Genomic DNA, 21133 nt, shown 5'->3' on the forward strand with positions numbered 1-21133 from the left:
AGCTCGGTTTTATAAAAAGGTTCATCGAAGAGGATCGTTCTTGGTTGATACCGGTAGAGTGCTTCATACACTGAGGAGCAACTGCTAGCACTCCATTTTTATAAAGCTTCGATTCACAAGGTATGGTTACGATTCCTCAGTTTTTCCTTTTTATACGTTTTTCTATATGTGCGGTATACGGTTTTTATGGAATAAATGTTATATCTCGCTTCCGCTCATCCGTAAATTCCTTCAATTACCTGATGGATTGGATTGAGAAAGGAAAGTGTTACGTGATTGAAAAGTTTCGTGAAGAAGAAAATAATTCAAGAATGGAGGAGGAGTTCCAAGTTACGATGAACATGATCCAATATTCAATCCTCCAATGTCACAAACAAAGGGACGAAAGAAGGATTCGGCAAGGTATAAAAGTGGCATTGAGACGTCAACAACAAAGTAGAATTCAGGAAGGTCTAAAAGTGGTATTGAGACGTCAACTGAAAAAATCCATTATTGCGGCTTTTGTGGTATGGGCGGAAATGATAGGTGGCGTTGTATAAAAAACCCAAATAGAAATTTTAAATGATTTAATTCGCAATTTATAAATAATGTAGAAATTTTAATTTAGAATTTAATATTTGAATTAAATATTATTTGGTATGTATTTGAGCTATTATTTACTTTTTTGTAAGTACAAATTTTAAAAAATTCGAAACTGAAAAAAACAGGGGAGCAGCAGAAAGTAAACTGCTAAAACCTGGTCCAAGGGCCCACTTCAGCAATGATTCATTGCGGAAGTGTTTTACTTCCGCAATGATTCATTGCGGAAGGTCCCATGTTTCTCCCCTGTTTTTCCCTGTTTTCGCTTAGCTTCGAATTTTTGAGAAATTAACTCAATTTTAAATTTTTTAAAAATTCAATATTAAATGGAAAAAAGTCAGAAATGGTGAAAAATAATTAGTGACACTATTTTTTGATAATTTCAGTGTCTCCCTTAATTTTTGATTAATTTTTAAAAAAAGTCCATTTTTTTTAATTTTTCTTTATTTTTAATTCGAATTAATACATAATATTAAAGGAAAAAAATAAAAAAAAAGAAAAAAGTCAGAAATGGTGAAAAAAATTAGTGACACTATTTTTTGATAATTTCAGTTTCTCCTCTAATTTTTAATTAATTTTTAAGAAATTTTCATTATTTTTATTTTTTCTTTATTTTTAATTCGAATTAATACATATTATTAAAGGAAAAAATACAAAATAAAATGGAAATAAATGGGAAATGGTGAAAACAAATTAGTGACACTATTTTTTCATAATTTTAGTCTCTCCTCTAATTTTTAATTAATTTTTAGGAAATGTCCATTATTTTTATTTTTTCTTTATTTTTAATTCGAATTATTAGACATTATTGAAGGAGAAAAATCAAAATAAAATGGGAAAAATGGGAAATGGTGAAAAAAAATTAGTGACACTATTTTTTCATAATTTCAGGCTCTCCTCTAATTTTTAATTAATTTTTAAGAAAAGTCCTTTTTTTATTTTTTTTATTTTTAATTCGAATTATTACATATTATTCAAGGAAAAAATCAAAATAAAATGGAAAAAATGAGAAATGGTAAAAAAAATACAGAAATTATTTTTTAAAATTTTTAGTGTTCCAGGCATTTTTTACAATAATTGTAAGAGTTTTTATTATTTAATTCGAATTTATTCATATGCAGTGACCAAATTATAAAAAATGAAACAGGGTGACCAAAGTGTAATTTTTGCAGAAGTTTCAAGCTCCGACAATGATTCATTGTGGATGGGACTTGCTTCCACAATGATTCATTGCGGAAGGGTACTGAAACCTGCAGACTGCAGGTTTTGCTGTTTCTGCAGCCTGTAGTTTCCTGCAATTTCTAGTTTTCCTGTCCCTGTTTCTATGCTACAAACTCAACAATAAAAAGACATAACCATTCCAACAAATCAAACACCAATCCAAATTAACCAATCCAACAAATCAAACACCAATCCTCATCGAAAATGATAAACATTCTAACCATTTATTCTAACATTCAAAAGCTAACCAAATAAAAAATCCAAACCATATCCAAATCAAAAATGCAAACCAAATCCATACGAACAATTTAACCATTCTAAGTAAGTTCATACCAACATGAACAATCGAAAAACTACCACAAGAACCAACATAAGTATACAAATACAAGTCCAATAAATCTTCTAATATAAATTCAAGAAATAAATCATAAACCCAAATTTCTTTGGGTCAATCCCCATGCTGAAAGATGACGAGCACGCCCCCTACGCAGTTCCCAAGTAATGCGATAACGAAATGTCTCTACATCATCATATGGATGCCAGACAGCGTGCTCTAATCTAATCCCATTAAGAATGGCATCCACATACCTGCATACATAGACGCCGCAGTCAACTCCAGTATCTTGCTTCGGCCGCAGTAACTATAGCCATCTTCATGAATTTCTTTGTAAATCTCTGGGGGTCCAAGTAATTTAGCCAGCACGGGAGGATTTTCTTCTACAATTTCAAATAATTAGTAACAAATATGAAATAATTAAGCATGAATTCTTTTTATAAGTCTTTATAATGCATTATATCCTAAATATGCAAATAATAAATCAAATTCAGGGCTAAAAGACATGAATTCTTTTCTATAAGTCTTTATTAAGCATTTTATCCTAAATATGCAAATAATAAATCAAGTTAAGGGCTAAAAGACATGAATTTTTTTTATAAGTCTTTATTATGCATTATATCCTAAATATGCAAATAATAAATCAAATTCAGGGCTAAAAGACATGAATTCTTTTCTATAAGTCTTTATTAAGCATTTTATCCTAAATATGCAAATAATAAATCAAATTAAGGGCTAAAAGACATGAATTATTTGCATAACTCTTTATTAAGCATAAACTCTTTTTATAAGTCTAAATATACAAAGATTAGAGGTTACCATGAAGTAATACTGGACGGAGTAAAGCATCTTGAAATTACTGAGGGGCCCATCCTCACGAAGTGGATCAACTAATAGAACTTTCATCTTGTTCAGGTCCACAATAAACAAGATCCAATGACCTCCAGTGCATGTAGGAAATAAAGCATAATCACATAACTGGATATCTGCCCCTTGAAATTGCCTATGGTAGGTCTTAAAGAAGTCAATCTGATCAGCAAGCTCCGCTCCTGTCATCTTGTATGGATCCATCTGTAAAATAGACGTCAGTAACAACACAATTCAAGAAATAAGAGACATTTGTAATTAAAGAGAGGTAGGTATTAGATGTTAGTACATTCATATTTGTGCTTAATCTCCGAGGCTGGTACATGAGGAAACTAGGAGCAATGAAAAACCTCTTTGCCGGCGAATATAGATCCCCGTTTTACCACATATACCTCTCTCGAAGCCTTACCAACTCTATACAAGCATTGACAACATCATCCTCCAATTCATTCCCGGGTGCCAGGGTGTGCACTTGCTTCTTACTAAGGAACATGGTAATATCTGTGTGCCTTTCAAAAACATATGGTAGATCACCAGCCCACCAATGTGTAAAAATCCAGTCGATCTTTCAGTTCTTCATAGGCCTAGTCAAATCACCCCGTCTGTCCTCACCACCACGCCTCTCCTTATCTTTATAAAAGTCTTCACTTCTGTCTATCTGCAAATACATGTCAAAAGAATGAACACATGTAATGGGAGTAACTAAATATGTTAAAATTGTACCTCGAATATGGAGGCTAACTGAACAGGAACACTGGTAACATTACCACGAAAATCAACAAATCCTCGTGTAACAGGAGTAGCACTAGCAAGCTGCAATTAAATCAACAAACATCATGCAACTATTCAAGAGTAGTTATACATGATGAATTTTAACTCAACACCGAGAAATAAATGATACCTCCATATCAACAAGATGAAAAGCAATCGGGAGAGATGGTGTAGCAGAAGCAGGTGTAGCACTATCAATCTGCAATAAATATGAATTAGCAAAATAATTTAGTCCCACATAAGAAATACTAACTACTGGTGGTTGTGATTAAATATACTGATTAGTACCTGAACGCCGGGAGGATGAGTGACAGGAGTGGTCAGCTGTGTCGGAGGAGTACCAGTCTCAACCTCCTAAAATAATAAAAAATAATAATCACACACAATACACACAATGCACAAATGCAGTTTTAAAGAACCAAATTAATACACTACCTCAACACCGACTGGAACAGAGGTAGAAATGGGAGAGGATGTAGGAGGTGAAACAGATGTAGGAGGGGTAGCGGATGTAGGAGGGGTAACGGATGTAGGAGGTGGAACAGATGTGGGGGGAGCCGATGTATGAGGGGTCTGCTGGGAGGGAGGAGGTGCTGTACTACCGACATGATGGGTAGTATGAACATCAACAGTCTCACCCTACAATAACATGTTAATACATATCAATGCATTATTTAAGAAGAGAGTACCATATCAATGCATTATTTAAGAAGTTTATCAAAGAGTACCTGGCGTAAGCGTTTCTGGGAGACATGAAGTGGGTCCTCGGAAGACTGTGCATCACTAGTCTCAGCCTGCGGTAACATTTACAACATTTCAATACATTAATAATTGTAAACAAGTTTATCGTGAAATTTCTGACAAATAAATAATACTACCTCGCGTGCACGTTAAGAGATACAGTGCCATGATCAGGTCTTTTAAAGGAGGGTCTATCAACCAAATGACCCCTCCACTCGGTCATTACTCGATCATATCGAGTCAAAAAATTAGGAACCGCCTCATAAAACCAGTCTCCAACATCATGACTGTGTACCACCTGAGCCAACCTCATAGCACTCTCCAACTAAAATATAAAAAAATGATAAATAATTAGGTATTTTATTCCTAAAAATGCAAGATTTAATCAATTTAAGAGGTAAAATGCATTAATTCTTTTTTTAAGTCCTAAATATGAAATAATTAGGCATTTTATTCCTAAAAATGCAAGATTCAATCAATTGAAGGAGTAAAATGCATTAATTCTTTTTTCAAGTCCTAAATATGAAATAATTAGGCATTTTTTTCTAAAAATGCAAGATTTAATCAATTTAAGGGGTAAAATGTATTAATTCTTTTTTTTTTTAAGTTCTAAATATGAAATAATTAGGCATTTTATTCCTAAAAATGCAAGATTTAATCAATTTAAGGGGTAAAATACATTAATTCTTTTTTAAGTCCTAAATATGAAATAATTAGGCATTTTATTCCGAAAAATGCAAGATTTAATCAATATAAGGGGTAAAATGCATTAATTCTTTTTTAAGTCCTAAATATGAAATAATTAGGCATTTTATTCCTAAAAATGCAAGATTTAATCAATTTAAGGGGTAAAATGCATTAATTCTTTTTTGAAGTCCTAAATATGAAATAATTAGGCATTTTATTCCTAAAAATGCAAGATTTAATCAATTTAAGGGGTTAAATGCATTAATTCTTTTTTTTTAAGTCCTAAATATGAAATAATTTGGCATTTTATTCCTAAAAATGCAAGATTTAATCAATTTAAGGGGTAAAATTGCAAGAATTAAGGAAGACTTATAAAATATACCGCATCAACCATATTCTGCTGGTTATACCAATCACGAGGCTGTATCTTAGTGGCATGCTCAGCTACAAATGGTGCTATCTCCAATTTACTCACCCTCCTATACCAGTACATGTACTCTGTCATCGGTACATAAGCCCCCTCTGTAACAATAGGCATACCCGTGTCAACAAAAGAATCCCACTCCAATATAAACTGTCTCAACAAAACAGTATGGTTATCCCGTTGCATACGGGATAACCTCTCCACACGTAGAAAACCGTGATCCATCGGCTCCTCATGAATATGCTGCAACATACCGAACTGTCTCAGAACCCTGTCCGACATGACATACTCCACCATCTCAAAATGAATCATCGATATGCGACCGAGTGCCGTATGCAACATATCCATCATGTCAGTATCATAATCATCGGCACTATAATCAATCCTCCTATAAAACCTCCGATATGGCTGCCATGTCAACCAACTCATCTGAAAGCTATCAAAATCTCCCCGATAACCTCCTGTGTGATGGTAAGGGTTACTCCTCCTGTTAGCTACCGGTCTAGCCCACGCTGTAGCCCTCGGCAACACAAACCTTGTACGCGGTGCAATATCCGGACGGCCAGGAAATACCCTCTCCCAAGCCCACAACATCAGCAACATAGCACACCCGTTCAGACTGCCTGAAGACTTATGCACAACCTTCGACAAACATCTATACAAGTAGCTCAGAAGAGAAGCCCCCCAAGTATAATCGATAATATGATCAGTGTCCTGTATAAGCTGTAGATATCGGGGGTGCACCACATCCCGAGATGAGGTAAAAAATAATATACCTCCAATCAGAAACAGAAGATATGCCCGTGTGTAAACTATAGGATCCTGCTAAAGAAACTCTGGACGTTGCTCCCCCTCTGGCCTAGAACCATATCTCGTGCGTAACTTGTGAAGAGTCACCCCGCCTCGACCATACATATCAGCCCGCTCCTTCTTAGTCATCCTCAAATCCTCCCAGTTGGTCTCCCAATACGGTTTCGGATTATCAAGCTCCGTATGGGTAACAACACGACCAGTAATAGGCAGCCCCAGGATCATGTAAACATCCTCCAGTGTAATGGTCATCTCACCGAATGTGAAGTGAAATGAGTTAGTCTCTGGCCTCCACCTCTCCACCAGTGCAGTGATCAAGTGAATATCATTCTGCGGAACAACCAAGGGGTTAACAAACACCTCGAAACCCCAGCCTGTAAGCAAATGTATCTGCTCCTCATCCAATACCCAGTTACCCATGTTAGCAGTCAACTGTCTAACATCGAGCGTCTCCCTCTCACCCCCATGCCATATAAGAGTACTAATGTGATCATCCTGCATGGTCAACAATGATCGATCCATAGGCCCAAATTCCATATTAATTTTATCTGCAATTTTCAAAACAAGAATTATTTCAGTTTGATATTATAATGCACAAATAAGGGCAGAATAACAAACAACTAAAAAAATAACTGCAAATAAACAAGTAATTAAACAAGGATAGATTATGAACAATTAATTAACAATTAAACAAGTAATTTGCAATTAAATAAGTGTAAACAAGGATATCTTTAAATATATCCTTATTTTAAATTCAAATTAATTATTCTAATCATATTTAGTCATTTTCATTAGCCCCAATTAAACAAGTATTTAAACAAATATATATTTAAATACTAAGAAATATATTTAATTGATAATATTAATTCAAATTAACCTAATAATTATTCATAACTATTCCAAACCATTTATAATTAATTTTAAATATTAACCTAATTATTCGAATGAAATTCACAACTCGAAATTAAACCTAAATTCATTTCTTAACTAATTTATTTCAAATTAAAAAATTAAAATGACCTAATCCTTATTTCAAATTATTACTTTAAATTCAAATTAATTATTCTAATCATATTTAGTCATTCTAATTAGCCCCAATTAAACAAGTATGCCTAACTCATATATTTAAATACTAAAAGTATGCCTAATCACCCATAATTATCCCAAATCATCTATCATTAATCCTAAATTTAATCTAATAATTCGAATTAATATGTATATAATTAACCTAATTATTCGAATGAAATTCACAACTCAAAATTAAACCTAAATTCATTCCTTAACTAATTTATTTCAAATTAAAAAATTAAAATGACCTAATTAATCCTAACCCTAATTGTTAATTATGCCAAATTTTAACATATAATTCAATATAAAAATTAATTAATTCGAAATAAAAATTAAAAATTCGTAATTAATACTAACCCTAATTCGAACTAATTAATCAGAAAGAATCAAAAACATATAATTCGATCTAAAAAGTATCAAATCATGCTACAATTCGAACTAAAAAAGAACAAAATCATCATACAATTCGACTAAAAAGAAAAAAATCAACACAAATAATCAAGATTATCATGTGTGTATAATCAAGAACATCTTGTTTGTGTACTGCGTATGTGTGTATATATACATACATCTCGTGTGTGTTTGTGCGTATACAAGAGAAAAAAATGGAAGAAGAATAACGAACCTTTGAATCAAGGAAGAAGAACACAAAAGAATCAGTTGCAATTGCCTTAGAAAAGCTCGAAATCGCCCTAGGATCGCACGTAATCGCCCAAAAAATGCTCAAGAACAGTTTTTAATCGATAAAACTGCTAACATTTGGTTAGCAGGGGTTTATCTGTTCACGACTTCCGTAATGAATCATTGCGGAAGTGCTAAGGATAAAACGGTAATTTAACACCTTACGCAATGAATCAATGCGGAAGAAAGGGTACAAGGGTCATTTTGTTTACTTCCGCAATGAATCATTGCGGAAGGAACTAATCCCAGCCGTTTAATATTCGAAATGCACGGTCTTGATTGGTTGGCTCAGGAGTGAATCCTAGTCAACCTTGGTTGTGGAAGGGGACCCATGAAATGTTATTCGAAATATTTGAATATTAAATATATATATATAATTATATGTAATTTAAAATTTATTTTATTAGCTTAAATAATACATTTACACAAATTTTATATAATTGTAAAAATACTTTACACACACACACACATACACAGACACACACATACACACACACATATATATATATATATATATTTGAGTTTAATTGTAAAAAAATGTTCCAAAATCATTGTCAATATGTTAGTGCTATCAAAAAATCTAAAATATCTGATATCCATTTGAAATATTCACATTCGTATTCACAAAAAATAGATATTATTCGTATTCAAAATAAAACGGATATTATTCGTATCTGAATCCGACAATTTTGAATAGGGATAAAAACAGATCTGTATCCGAATTATCCGTTTGAGAGCCTGTCATAAACCTAAACATACAAAACCTAAGCAACAGGAGACACAAGTACAATGAAAACAAAATAGAAAAAAATAAATAAAAATAACACTTTTTTAAACTAAGCGAGGAAAATATCTATTTTCTATATATTGATCATTTTTACCACAGACTGGTTACCTCAAAAAAATTATTTCATGATTTTCTTATGTAAATATACCTTATGTAAGAAAGCGTATTTCAGCTTCAATCGTATTTCAGTTTAAAATAAAAATAAAAATATGTTAAAAATCCAGTCTGAGATAACGTATTTCAGATATTCAGTTTGGGAAAACGTATGTAAATAATTTTTTTGGCACACTCAAATTTAGTATTTAGGTGACCAATTTTAAAAAAATGTGATAACTTTGACATCATCCATAGGTCAGTGGCCTTGCAACTTCACCGATTTATTCTGGTTTTTTAATTTTCTCTATTTTATTTTATTTTTTTGTAATTTTTATGGCTCCATACAATTTTAAAGATATGTTGACCAATGCCTCACTAGCTGACACGTGAAAATAGATAGTTGACCAGAATCGTGTACTGCTATGCTGACCAAGGTCTCACTAGCTGACACATGTAAATATATTGAGAAATAGAGTCTTGTCCATCTCTTAACAGGAAGGAAGCCCTGTCCACCTCTTAACAAGACCGAAGTCATGTCCACCTCTCCATCAGAAATGAAGTCTTGTCCACCTCTCAACGAGACATGAGTCATTTCCACCTCTCAACAAGAGGGGAACCTTGTCCACATACTACTAAGAAGGGTGTCATCTCCTCGTGTCACGCTTGACCTTATATTACTAGTAGGGGTGGTCTACCACCATATAACCTCGAGGGCAGGAAGTCCCCATATTATCAGGAGATCAGTCCCGCACCCATATTAGCAAGTAAGTAGTAATCTTTTTATATTTCGAAGAGACTTTAAGGGACCAGTAGAAGTACAAACTCACAGGTAAGCCGGACAGAAGATATAATTACAACAACTTATGACTACATGATCCCATGAGGGCACATCATAGAGTCCTTGTAACACTATATTTTGTAACGAAAACTGTAATTTAAAAATGTGAAAAATCAGATTTTGTCAAAACCCACTGCAGGATCCATGCGAAAAACATATATTTAATTCTTAGATCAGATTGTTTACCTTAAGAAGCTTCACAAATTTATTGTCTAATGAAGATCCAAAACCTGTTCAATCATCATGCATCCCACTCTCGCGATCTATGCTCTATCGGTATCCACACAGATATTTGAACTCAAGGATTGGATATGTATAAGCACAAAATAGTCTCTTCTTACTCTCTCTCTATCCTCTCTCTTGGTGGCTAGGGTTTTAGTAAAAGTCTTACATCCAAAATCAGCCACACAAGAGATATTATATAAAGGGTAGAAAAAAGAATTTATAAATCTTAACTAATTAGAAGTTATTATTAATTTGAAATTCCTATATTTATTATAATTAAGTCTCAATTAATAATTTAACAAATAAATTTTATAATTAATATTAGTAAATTCAAATATCTTTATTTATCTAATTAATTAAGTCAAACTTAATTAATATTTTAATTAATTTGAATTACTTTAATTTAAATTAAATCCAATTTAAATTAAATAATACTTCAAGCATTTTTTGTGTGTGACCCTATAGGTTATTATTACGTTGGCAACGAATTTTAAATTTGATTTAAAATCGTAAACAATTACCAGCATCTAGTAATACATCATTTCTACCCAAGTAATTATAATAAATTAATCGGTGATCGATTAAACCTTTCGTGAATAATGTACAATGTAATATAATCCCTTTAACCACATATTATATATTAAACTAGAGGCATGTAATGTGTCATCATCATTATAGTTTAATCCAAGTTTTCTTGATCAATGAGTAGACTATCACATCAAATCAACATTTGAGCGCGACCACGCATTTCATAGTCTAGCTCACACAAGAGACCAATAATATCACTCCTAAAATTAGGAAAGTTAAATCCTTTCTAAATCATTCATATTTCTCATACGATTCATAATATACCCGAAATACACTTTTATCATTAACCGGCCAAAGGTAATTTTTAATGTAATTAAAGTACATTAATTCTCGCATAAAAATATAATAATTTCAAGTCTAAGGACCATTACATCATTATCACAGTGAGAATTACTTATGACACAACAGACATGTAGAATCTCACATTGGGTCTATCCAACACCATGTACCTTCACATCTGCCTGTGTTTTTTACTTTAGTATCACTATCCTATGATCAATGAGATGTGATCATCAATCAACAAATATACTAGTCTTAATACATTATTATTGTCCCTTAATAATAATACTCGACTAGGGATATTTAGGAATATTGATACTATTCTCATAATCTCATTTCTAAGTCACTTACTTAGAGATATAGAATTTATATCATATTCCAAGGATATTTATTAATCTAATATTTTTATCACGGTAAATTAAGACATAATAAATTATAAAGGGAATAATTGATAGAACATAAACATTAATAATCCAAATATTTTAACTAAAACATTATAGTGTTGTCTCTAGGGCACAAACACTAACAATCTCCCACTTGCACTAGAGCCAATCACCCATGTATCTAATACTCATGGAACTAGTATGACCATCATGCATAGTCATCTTAGAGCATATAAATTGTTAACTAATTTTACAATATTACAAGTCTTATCATTGAAATAGAATAAACAACTGTTATTTATTTAATTAAAATAAAATAATTTCTTGTCCTGACAAGAAATTGATATATGCATCCGCTAAAAACAACACGTATTAACAATTTACCAAGTTCCCAACTTCGCCTTATGGGAGAAATTAGGTACCGAGTTCATCCAACTAGAGCAACAATGTTTTCTCAAATTCTAACTCGATACCTGAAGTTTGACCATTGTTGGTCTTCTTTTTTAGATCTTCTAAATAAGCTCGAGAGTTTAACTTCCAATCATCCGGTTATTTCCACATAAGTGTTAATCGTCTTCTTTAGCAACATCACTAATAGGCTTTAAAATCCCCTTGGGATTGGACTCTGGTTTGACACTGAATAAAATCAAATCTTAACCTTGCTTGTCCACTTTTATTTCCCATTTTCATTCCATGTGTACACCATCAATATGGACGAAGTTCATGCCTTTATCGTGTTGTTTTAGCAGTTCTGAACATGCCTTACAATTCAATGGGTGTTTTATCTATCTCATTCATTTTGTCCATAATAAACTGAGAATAGAAGTTGTTCAAAGATTGTTTGATCAAATCAAGCTATGTCTGTAGACCAATCTTGAAACTCAAAATATCAAGGTACGTATACCTATCTTCTTTAGACCATTTGGTCCAACCGGATCTCATTCTCCTATTTATGCAAATTTATAGTGCCTTATTATTGTCAAATATTTCTTGATGAGTCTATCCTTCAAACATCCTTTGAAGGTGCTCAATAAAACTTTATAAGCATCAAAATGCTCTTGTTGCTACTAAAGCTCAGCACTTATAATTGCAAGCATGAGACATGAAACATCAGTTGCATAATTAATTTGCTTAATGTAAGCATTTTGTTCAGCACAAGTATCATTCTTAGCTATAAAAAATAAGGGAGGGGTTTGAGTGACATCCTTGTAACTCAGAACAATCCTCAAGTTCCCATGTCAGTCGAGGAAATTATTTCATATCAGTTTGTCCTTCTCAAGGACTATTACATAGAGAAGTTATTTTTGTTATTTATCATTTGATATCTACAATATTAAAGTGCATAAATTGAATTAGTCTATAGATGATCATTAAAATATGTTCAAGTGATTATTTATATATATTCACAATATATATGTAACACCCCCTTTTCAATAATAAAAGGACATATTACTTAAAATCCATAGGCCTGCAAACAGAGCACTAATATATTTCTAAACAATAATTAAACAGTTTAAAATCTCCAAAATAATATTAAATCTCCAAACTGTCTAAACCAATAATATAAATGTAGAAATCTCTAATTAAATAATTTAGTCTAGATAATGACAGAGTCCGAAATCCTAATCAATAAATAGGGTAGCCCTCCATCACACAGTCCCATATCCCCCTAAGCTCCTGCCAGAAAAAGAATAAGGCATGAGCCAAACGCCCAGTACGAATTTGGAATACAATTTATAAAACAGAAAATCAGAAATTAATATTTCACAACTTATAATAAAAACAATAATTTTAAAACAAACATGGCTGAAACAACGAGGGGTTAGGATAGTTCATACCGAGATCAGAACATATACAAATACATACATCATAGGGTACCTAATGCGTGCAACAGAATAGTTAACGTGTACGACATATACAACGTTACCATAAATCAAATCACAAATCAAACTCTGGGTGCACCCACGTATCCTGAACAAATATCAAATGCGTAAAAGCTCCTCCCAAGAGCTAACAGAAGGATACGCCGTGACTAATCACACTATTACGAAAATGTCATGTCACTGGTGCCGCAATGACACGGCTGTAGTACCCCTACAGCTGGTTAACTCGGTATACCCTAAATCACACTAAGGGTTCAAATGAAAAATAATATTTCTCGCAGAATTTAAAAATCACCTGAGACAAATAATTAAGATTTCCAAAGCAGAGGGTGTCATAAATAATTTTGAAAATCGCATAACAGATATTTATAATTTTTCAAATCAAATTTTAAAACAATTTTCGGAAGTCAAAATATCCAAACAATTTTAACGGAGCGAATAAAATATGAAATCAACAAAGCAGAGATATTAAATTTCTAAGAAGAGGAGCGCTGAATAAAAAGGGGACAGAATCCATACCTCGAATATCGCAAACTCTAACACTAAAGGAATCCACAAACGATCCTCTAAACTCTAGGCTCCCGACCTAATTACAAAAATTATAATTTATAATTAACATACATTATTTAACAGTTAATATTTAAATTCTAATCATGTTACTAATATACTAATTATTTCAACGACTTCGGTACATAAATTAGCTAACCATGTTACAATCACATATACGAATTCCATATAGCTCTTGAATTTCCTTTTATAATATTATAATATTGAACTATTATTATTAATTATGGCTAACAATTAATCAAAGCATAAATATTCACTTTAATATATCAAATGTTTTGGACTCTGCATAAACACACGTACATGATGCACTCTTTTTAATTAAATATTAATGTAACATGTCAAACCTATTAATATGTACTAACAATCAATATAATAAGATTTAAGATCCTAGGTCCTTTTACTTTTAATACATTAGTATTTACATGACCAAGCTAAAGCTAACTAATCCCATTGACCAATTTCACGTGTACTGTAGTAGCTTATTGTCATGCCGGGAAAGAGATCATGTTAATAAGGTTATTAACCAAATCAATCATTGCGCATAATTAAATAATGATACCTACAGGCAACAATACATATTATCAATATTTAATTATTAACTAAATTCACCTTTCCAAATTATATAGTAAAAGAATACAGTAGCCAGACTTAAACTATAGTATGAGGAAATTGAATATAATAATAAAAGTTACCATAATATAAATACTAATAATTCAAGATAGTAACATTACAAGAAGACTTCGGTTTCATGACTATGTTACTGGTCATAACATACTCATAACATACCTATACAATATTTATCACACTAACTGATGCACTTAAAACAAAATACTAAATAAATATAAAGACCATAGTCTAAATAATAAGCTATAATACCAAATTATAAAATCAAGTTCAAGTGTAGTGTCTTGGTAACATTATTAAAACAAATAATCAAATATTAATTATTAAATATGAATAAGAAACATACGAATGGATCCAAAACACAAATAATGCTCCAATAATTTAATTTACAAAACTGATTTACAAACTAGACTAAGATTTCATCATACACATTCTTAAATTCACATAAAAATCATGTAGTACATTAAATAATGATGTAACACATAGTCAATTTTTAAAAGATATGCAATCATGTCCACCTTGTGTAAAACTCATGGCCAGAACTAACTATTGCTACTGGTGAGTGAATTATGTGGATAGTGTAAACTAATTCATGACAATAGGAATCTAACGAATTAAATAATAACATGACTATCCGATTTATACGTACCAGACCACAAATAGAGGAATAAAGAATAAGACGCACGCTCCACTACTCTCTCTTTTCTGCTCTCGTTTTTTAGCGCGGCTCCCAAATATTGAATTAGGGTTATGTGATGATTAGCCATGTATATGTGTTGTTTATATAATATCGCAGACTAACCAATAATAATACAAGTAGGATTCTAAAATATAATTCTAATTATAATTCTAAACTTATTATTATTATTATTATTATTATTATTATTAATTATCTGAAATACTTATATATTATATATATACCCCCTTAAAAAGGATTCCGTCCCCGGAATCTAAGGAAACTAAAAAATTGTTACCTGAATCGAATAAATGCAGATATTTCCCACAAAATTATTCTTCTAACTCCCAAGTAGCCTCTCTCTCCGAATGATTTTTCCACAAAACTTTCACAAACAGAATGGATGATATTTATAGCTTCCTCTTCACAAGAAAGATCCTCTCTAATCTTATGCAATGGATACTGAACTACGTGTAATGGATGATATTTATAGCCCCTCAAAATGGACACATGAAACACATTATGCACATGAGATAGTTGTGGTGGCAATGCAACTCTAAAAGATACTTTCCCTACTTTCTCCATAACATCAAAAGTTCCAATATATCTCGGACTAAGCTTCCCCTTTATACCAAAACGCTTCACACCCTTACAAGGTGACACTTTTAGGAACACATGATCACCTGGCTCAAATCCACTAAACTTTCTATGTTGATCGGCAAAACTCTTTTGACGTGATCGGGCTTCCTTCAAAATTTCTTTAACTTTCTCTACCTTCTCAATAGTGATTCTAACCAACTCCGGCCCTTCAATGACTCCCTCACCAACCTCATCCCAACAAGATGGTGCCCTACACCTCCTACTATACAAAGCTTCAAATGGTGGCATACCAATACTCGCGTGCCAACTATTATTATACGCAAACTCTACTAGATACAAATATTTATCCCAATCACCTGTCCACTCCAAAACACAAGCCCTCAACATATCCTCTAACATCTGGATCGTCCTTTTTGACTGTCCATCGGTCTGCGGATGATAATCTGTACTAAAATTAAGCCTCGTACCCCAAGCTTGCTGGAATCCCTTCTAAAAACACGATGTAAATCTCGTATCCCTGTTAGAAACTATTGACATGGGAACCCCATGAAGTCTAACAATATCTCGCTGAAAAATTTCAGCCAACTCATGAATAGGAGTAGTTTCTGTAATAGACAAGAAGTGAGCGGACTTAGTAAGTCTATCAACCACTACCCATATGACATCGTTCTTCTTGAAAGTCCTCAGCAAATGAGTCACAAAATCCATAGTAATATTTTCCCACTTCCAAACTGGAATATCTAGCTGCTGCAATAGTCTACTAGGCCTCTGATGGTCTATCTTCACTTGTTGACATGTAAGACATTTTCCCACAAATTTTGCTATATCTCCCTTCATTCTACTCCACCAAAAGTGCTTCTTCAAATACCTATACATCTTGGTAGAACCTGGATGGATAGAGAATGAAGAACTATGAGCCTCCTTTAAAATTTCCTCGCGAATTATCGGATCTGCAGGAACAAACAATTTTCCACCCAACCATATCACACCCTCATTATCAACACGAAAATGTGTTTGCTTTCCACTTGCCACCTCGGATCTAATAGCTTCCAAACTTATATTATTCTTCTGGGCTTCCTTAACCTTTGAAACAAGATTCGGTTCCACTTTCAAAGTTGCAATGCTAGCATTTGATCCTCTAACATACAACTCAACACCCAAGCGCTCCAAATCTGAAATAAGGTGCGGCTGAGTAATGAGAGATGCAACACTCCCCAAGTCCTTCCTACTAAAGCATCTACCACTACATTCGCCTTCCCCGGATGGTACTGAATATTTGCATCATAATCCTTAAGAAGTTCAAGCCACCTCCGCTGCCTCATGTTAAGCTCCTTCTGAGTAAAGATGTATTTGAGATTCTTTTGATTAGTAAAGATGTCACAAGTCTCTCCATAAGATAGTGTCTCCAGATCTTCAAAGCAAATACCACAGCCGCTAACTCCAAGTCATGGGTAGGATAGTTCACCTCATAAGGTTTAAGTTGCCTAGAGGCGTAAGAAATCACTTTCCTATGTTGCATAAGAACACACCCCAATCCTCTCTTAGAAGCATCACTATAAACTTGAAAACCTCCACTCCTTAATGGAAACACAAGTATTGGAGCTGACACCAACCTCTTCTTCAACTCTTGAAAGCTCTTCTCACGATCATCATTCCACTCGAATTTAATTCCCTTCCTCATTAGCTGAGTCAATGGCAAAGCTATGAAAGAGAAACCTTCCACAAAACGCCTGTAATAACCTGCCAAACCCAAGAACTCCTTACCTCCGTAACATTGCTTGGTCTCGGCCAATTAGTAATAGCCTCGACTTTCGCAGGATCCAACTCAATGCCTCTACCAGATACAATATGCCCCAAAAATGCTACTTCCTCCAACCAGAATTCACACTTTGAAAATTTCACAAACATCTTCTTCTCCCTCAAAATTTCAAGTACAGTACGCAAATGCTCCTCATGCTCCTCTCTGCTCCTACAGTAGATCAAGATATCATCTATGAAAACCACCACAAATTTATCCAGATAATCATGAAAGACCCGATTCATCAAATCTATAAATACCGCTGGTGAATTCGTCAACCCAAATGACATCACGAGAAACTCATAATGACCATAACGAGTGTGAAATACAGTCTTCAGAATATCTTCCTCCCTAACTCGTAATTGATGGTAACCAGATCTCAAATCTATCTTCTAGAAGTACTTCGCTCCTTGTAACTGATCAAACAAGTCATCAATGCGTGGCAAAGGATACCTGTTCCTGATAGTCACCTTATTTAACTCCCTGTAGTCAATGCACAACCTCATGGAACCATCCTTCTTCTTCACAAACAGCACGAGAGCGCCCAACGGAGATACACTTGGCCTGATAAATCCTCTATCCAACAACTCTTGCAACTGCTCCTTCAATTCTTGCAACTCAAGTGGTGCCATTTGATAAGGCACCTTAGAAATAGGCTCGGCACCTGGAACAAGTTCAATAGTAAACTCTACCTCTCTATGTGGTGGCAAACCTGGTAGCTCATCAGGGAACACATCTTCATACTCCCTCACAACAGGATAATCCTCAATGCGAGGTTCATCCTTCGATGTATCCTTCACGAAAGCAAGGTAGCCATCACAACCCTTAGATAATAATTTACTCGCCTTTAGAGCAGAAATTAATTTAACTTCTCCTTTCGGCTGAGACCCTTGGTATACAAATTCTGGTTTATCTGCATCCCCAAAGATTACCTTCTTTCCTTGACAATCAATTGTGGCACGATGTTCACTCAACCAATCCATGCCCAAGATAATGTCAAAGTCATGCATCTCCATCGGAAGCAAGTTAACCTTATAATTTCTATCTTCAACAACTATCGGACACTTTGGATATATATCAGATATAATTACAGAATTCCCCATCGGGGTAGCAATAGACATATGAGGATATAATAATGAAGGTGCAACGCCAAGATGATGAACAAATGATAAAGACACAACAGAATGGGTCGAACCAGTATCAAATAATACATAAGCATCACGTCTACCAATAAGAAGTGTTCCTGAAACGGTACCTGAATTAGCTGATGCCTGATTTGCGGTTAATACAAATACTCTGGCTGTAGGAATCTGCTGACTGCCACTACCACCGCCAGTTCCTCCTCCACCAGTGTTGCGTGAAACTATACAATCCTTTGCCCTATGGGACATGCTACCACATAAAAAACAAGCCTCAGTTTTTCTGTAACAAGCTCTAACTAGATGATGTCCACCACATGTAGCACAAGGAGCGACTGGAATCATATTGGGGTTTCCCCCATATACTGAGTAACGGCTCTGCCCCTGTTGACGATTCCGCCACTGCCTAGGCTGCTTCTGTCGCTGAAACTGCTGATTCTGATTCTGACCAACATACTGGTTCCGACCATGGAATGACTGACCACCCCTATTCTGATTCTATCCACGCCACTGTCCCTTTTGACCACTCCGACCTCCATACCACTGTCTACCCTGTACAAAACCCTGATCATCCCTAGCCCTCTTATTACCACTACTAGACCTAGAAGTCCTGAAATCTATATGCTTCTTCTCAATGTCCTTTGTTGCATCAGCCACTTCTACCATATTATCAAATTTAAAAGAAATTATGAAACCCCTCAGATAAGACTTCAACCCCCATTTAAATTTATCAGCCTATTATGCAGCAGTCCTTGCAACTGTCACAGCAAATCCAGCCAGCCTTATAAATCTCTCCATATAATCAGTAATGCTCTCATCATGGTGCTGCACAATAGAATGAAACTCCCTCAAATAAGCCTTCCTATCAGCATTAGAGAAGTACTGCTCATAGAATACCTCCTTGAAACCCTGCCATTCCAAAGCCTCTGCATACTGCTCCCCTTTAGTAGCTTTTACTACTCTCCACCACCTTTGAGCATCCCCCTCAAACTTATACACAGCTAACCTGACCTTCTGAATCTCATCACAACCCAGTGCATCAAAAATCTTCTCGAGATGAACAATCCAATTTACAGCATCAATAGGAGTCGGTGCTGAACTAAAAGATTCTGGTTTTTGCTTCACAAACCTCTCCAACCATACAAACGGCTCCAACTGATGGCCCTGACCATTCTGATTGTGATTCCCATTGCCATTCTGATTTCCTTGCCCATTTTGATTTCCCTAGCCATTCTGGTTTCCCTATCCATTATGATTTCCCTCGCCATTCTGATTTCCTAGGTTTGCCAAGGCCTGCTGTACAGCCTGAGCCACTGTTTGCCCTATCATCTCAGTAAGCTGAGTGAGGTCAATATGAAAAGGATCACGTCTATGAGGAATCTACAATATAAGATAACGAACGAATGAAGATTACGAGAACAAATATGATGAAGCAGTTACAAACAGATTTCAAAATGATGAAGCAGAATGAAATTATAAAGAGCAGAATTAAACGAAATTAAATAGAACACCCATCCTATCGTCTACCCAAACTCACAGGTCAACCTAAGTAGGTTTTCTACAAGAAAAAACCTAAGCTCTGATGCCATCGCTGTAACACCCCCTTTTCAATAATAAAAGGAGATATTACTTAAAATCCATAAGCCTGCAAACAGAGCACTAATATATTTCTAAACAATAATTAAATAGTTTAAAATCTCCAAAATAATATTAAATCTCCAAACTGTCTAAACCAATAATATAAATGTAGAAATCTCTAATTAAATAATTTAATCTAGATAATGACAGAGTCCGAAATCCTAATCAATAAATGGGGTAGCTCTCCATCACAAAGTCCCAGATCCCTCTAAGCACCTGCCAGAAAAAGAATACGGCATGAGCCAAACACCCAGTACGGATTTGGAATACAATTTATAAAACAGAAAATCAGAAATTAATATTTCACAGCTTATAATAAAAACAATAATTTTAAAACAAGCATGCTGAAACAACGAGGGGTTAGGATAGTTCGTACCGAGATCAGAACGGATACAAATACACACATCATAGGGTACCTAATGCGTGCAACAGAATGGTTAACGTGTACGACATATACAACGTCACCATAAATCAAATCATAAATCAAACTCTGGGTGCACCCACGTATCCAGAACAAATATCAAATGCGCAAAAGCTCCTCCCAAGAGCTAACAGAAGGATACGCCGTGACCAATCACACTGTCACGGAAGTGTCATGTCCATGGTGCCGCAATGACATGGCTGTAGTACCCCTACAGCTGGTTAACTCGGTATACCCTAAATCACACTAAGGGTTCAAATGAAAAATAATATTTCTCCCAGAATTTAAAAATCACCCGAGACAAATAATTTAGATTTCCAAAGCAGAGGTTGTCATAAATAATTTTGAAAATCACATAAACAGATGTTTATAATTTTTCAAATCAAATTTTAAAACAATTTTCGGAAG

General features: G+C 34.1%; 1 protein-coding gene across 1 annotated transcript; it reads right to left on the bottom strand.

Annotated features, from left to right (window-relative positions):
• Positions 1-6449: 6449 nt before the first annotated feature.
• Positions 6450-19332, bottom strand: LOC141666014 (uncharacterized). Its single transcript, XM_074472001.1, has 9 exons — positions 19225-19332; positions 18059-19110; positions 17494-17698; positions 17343-17413; positions 16617-16867; positions 16273-16334; positions 15526-16218; positions 13782-13848; positions 6450-6982 (listed from the first exon to the last, which is right to left on the bottom strand). Exons 1-9 carry the CDS (start codon positions 19330-19332, stop codon positions 6450-6452), a joined length of 3042 nt encoding a protein of 1013 aa, XP_074328102.1.
• Positions 19333-21133: the final 1801 nt, after the last annotated feature.

Source organism: Apium graveolens, chromosome 6 (genome assembly GCF_009905375.1).
Source record: "Apium graveolens cultivar Ventura chromosome 6, ASM990537v1, whole genome shotgun sequence".
Taxonomy (NCBI): Eukaryota; Viridiplantae; Streptophyta; class Magnoliopsida; order Apiales; family Apiaceae; genus Apium; species Apium graveolens.

Excerpts from the sequence above, each read along its gene's own strand:
- LOC141666014 (XM_074472001.1), bottom strand. The coding sequence starts at position 19,332 with ATGGTAGAAGTGGCTGATGCAACAAAGGACATTGAGAAGAAGCATATA. Across the intron at positions 16,868-17,342 it reads TTTCAAGAGTTGAAGAAGAG|AGGATCAAATGCTAGCATTG; the intron begins GTTGGTGTCAGC and ends GTTGTATGTTAG. Across the intron at positions 16,219-16,272 it reads ATATTGTTAGACTTCATGGG|AAGGGATTCCAGCAAGCTTG; the intron begins GTTCCCATGTCA and ends TCGTGTTTTTAG.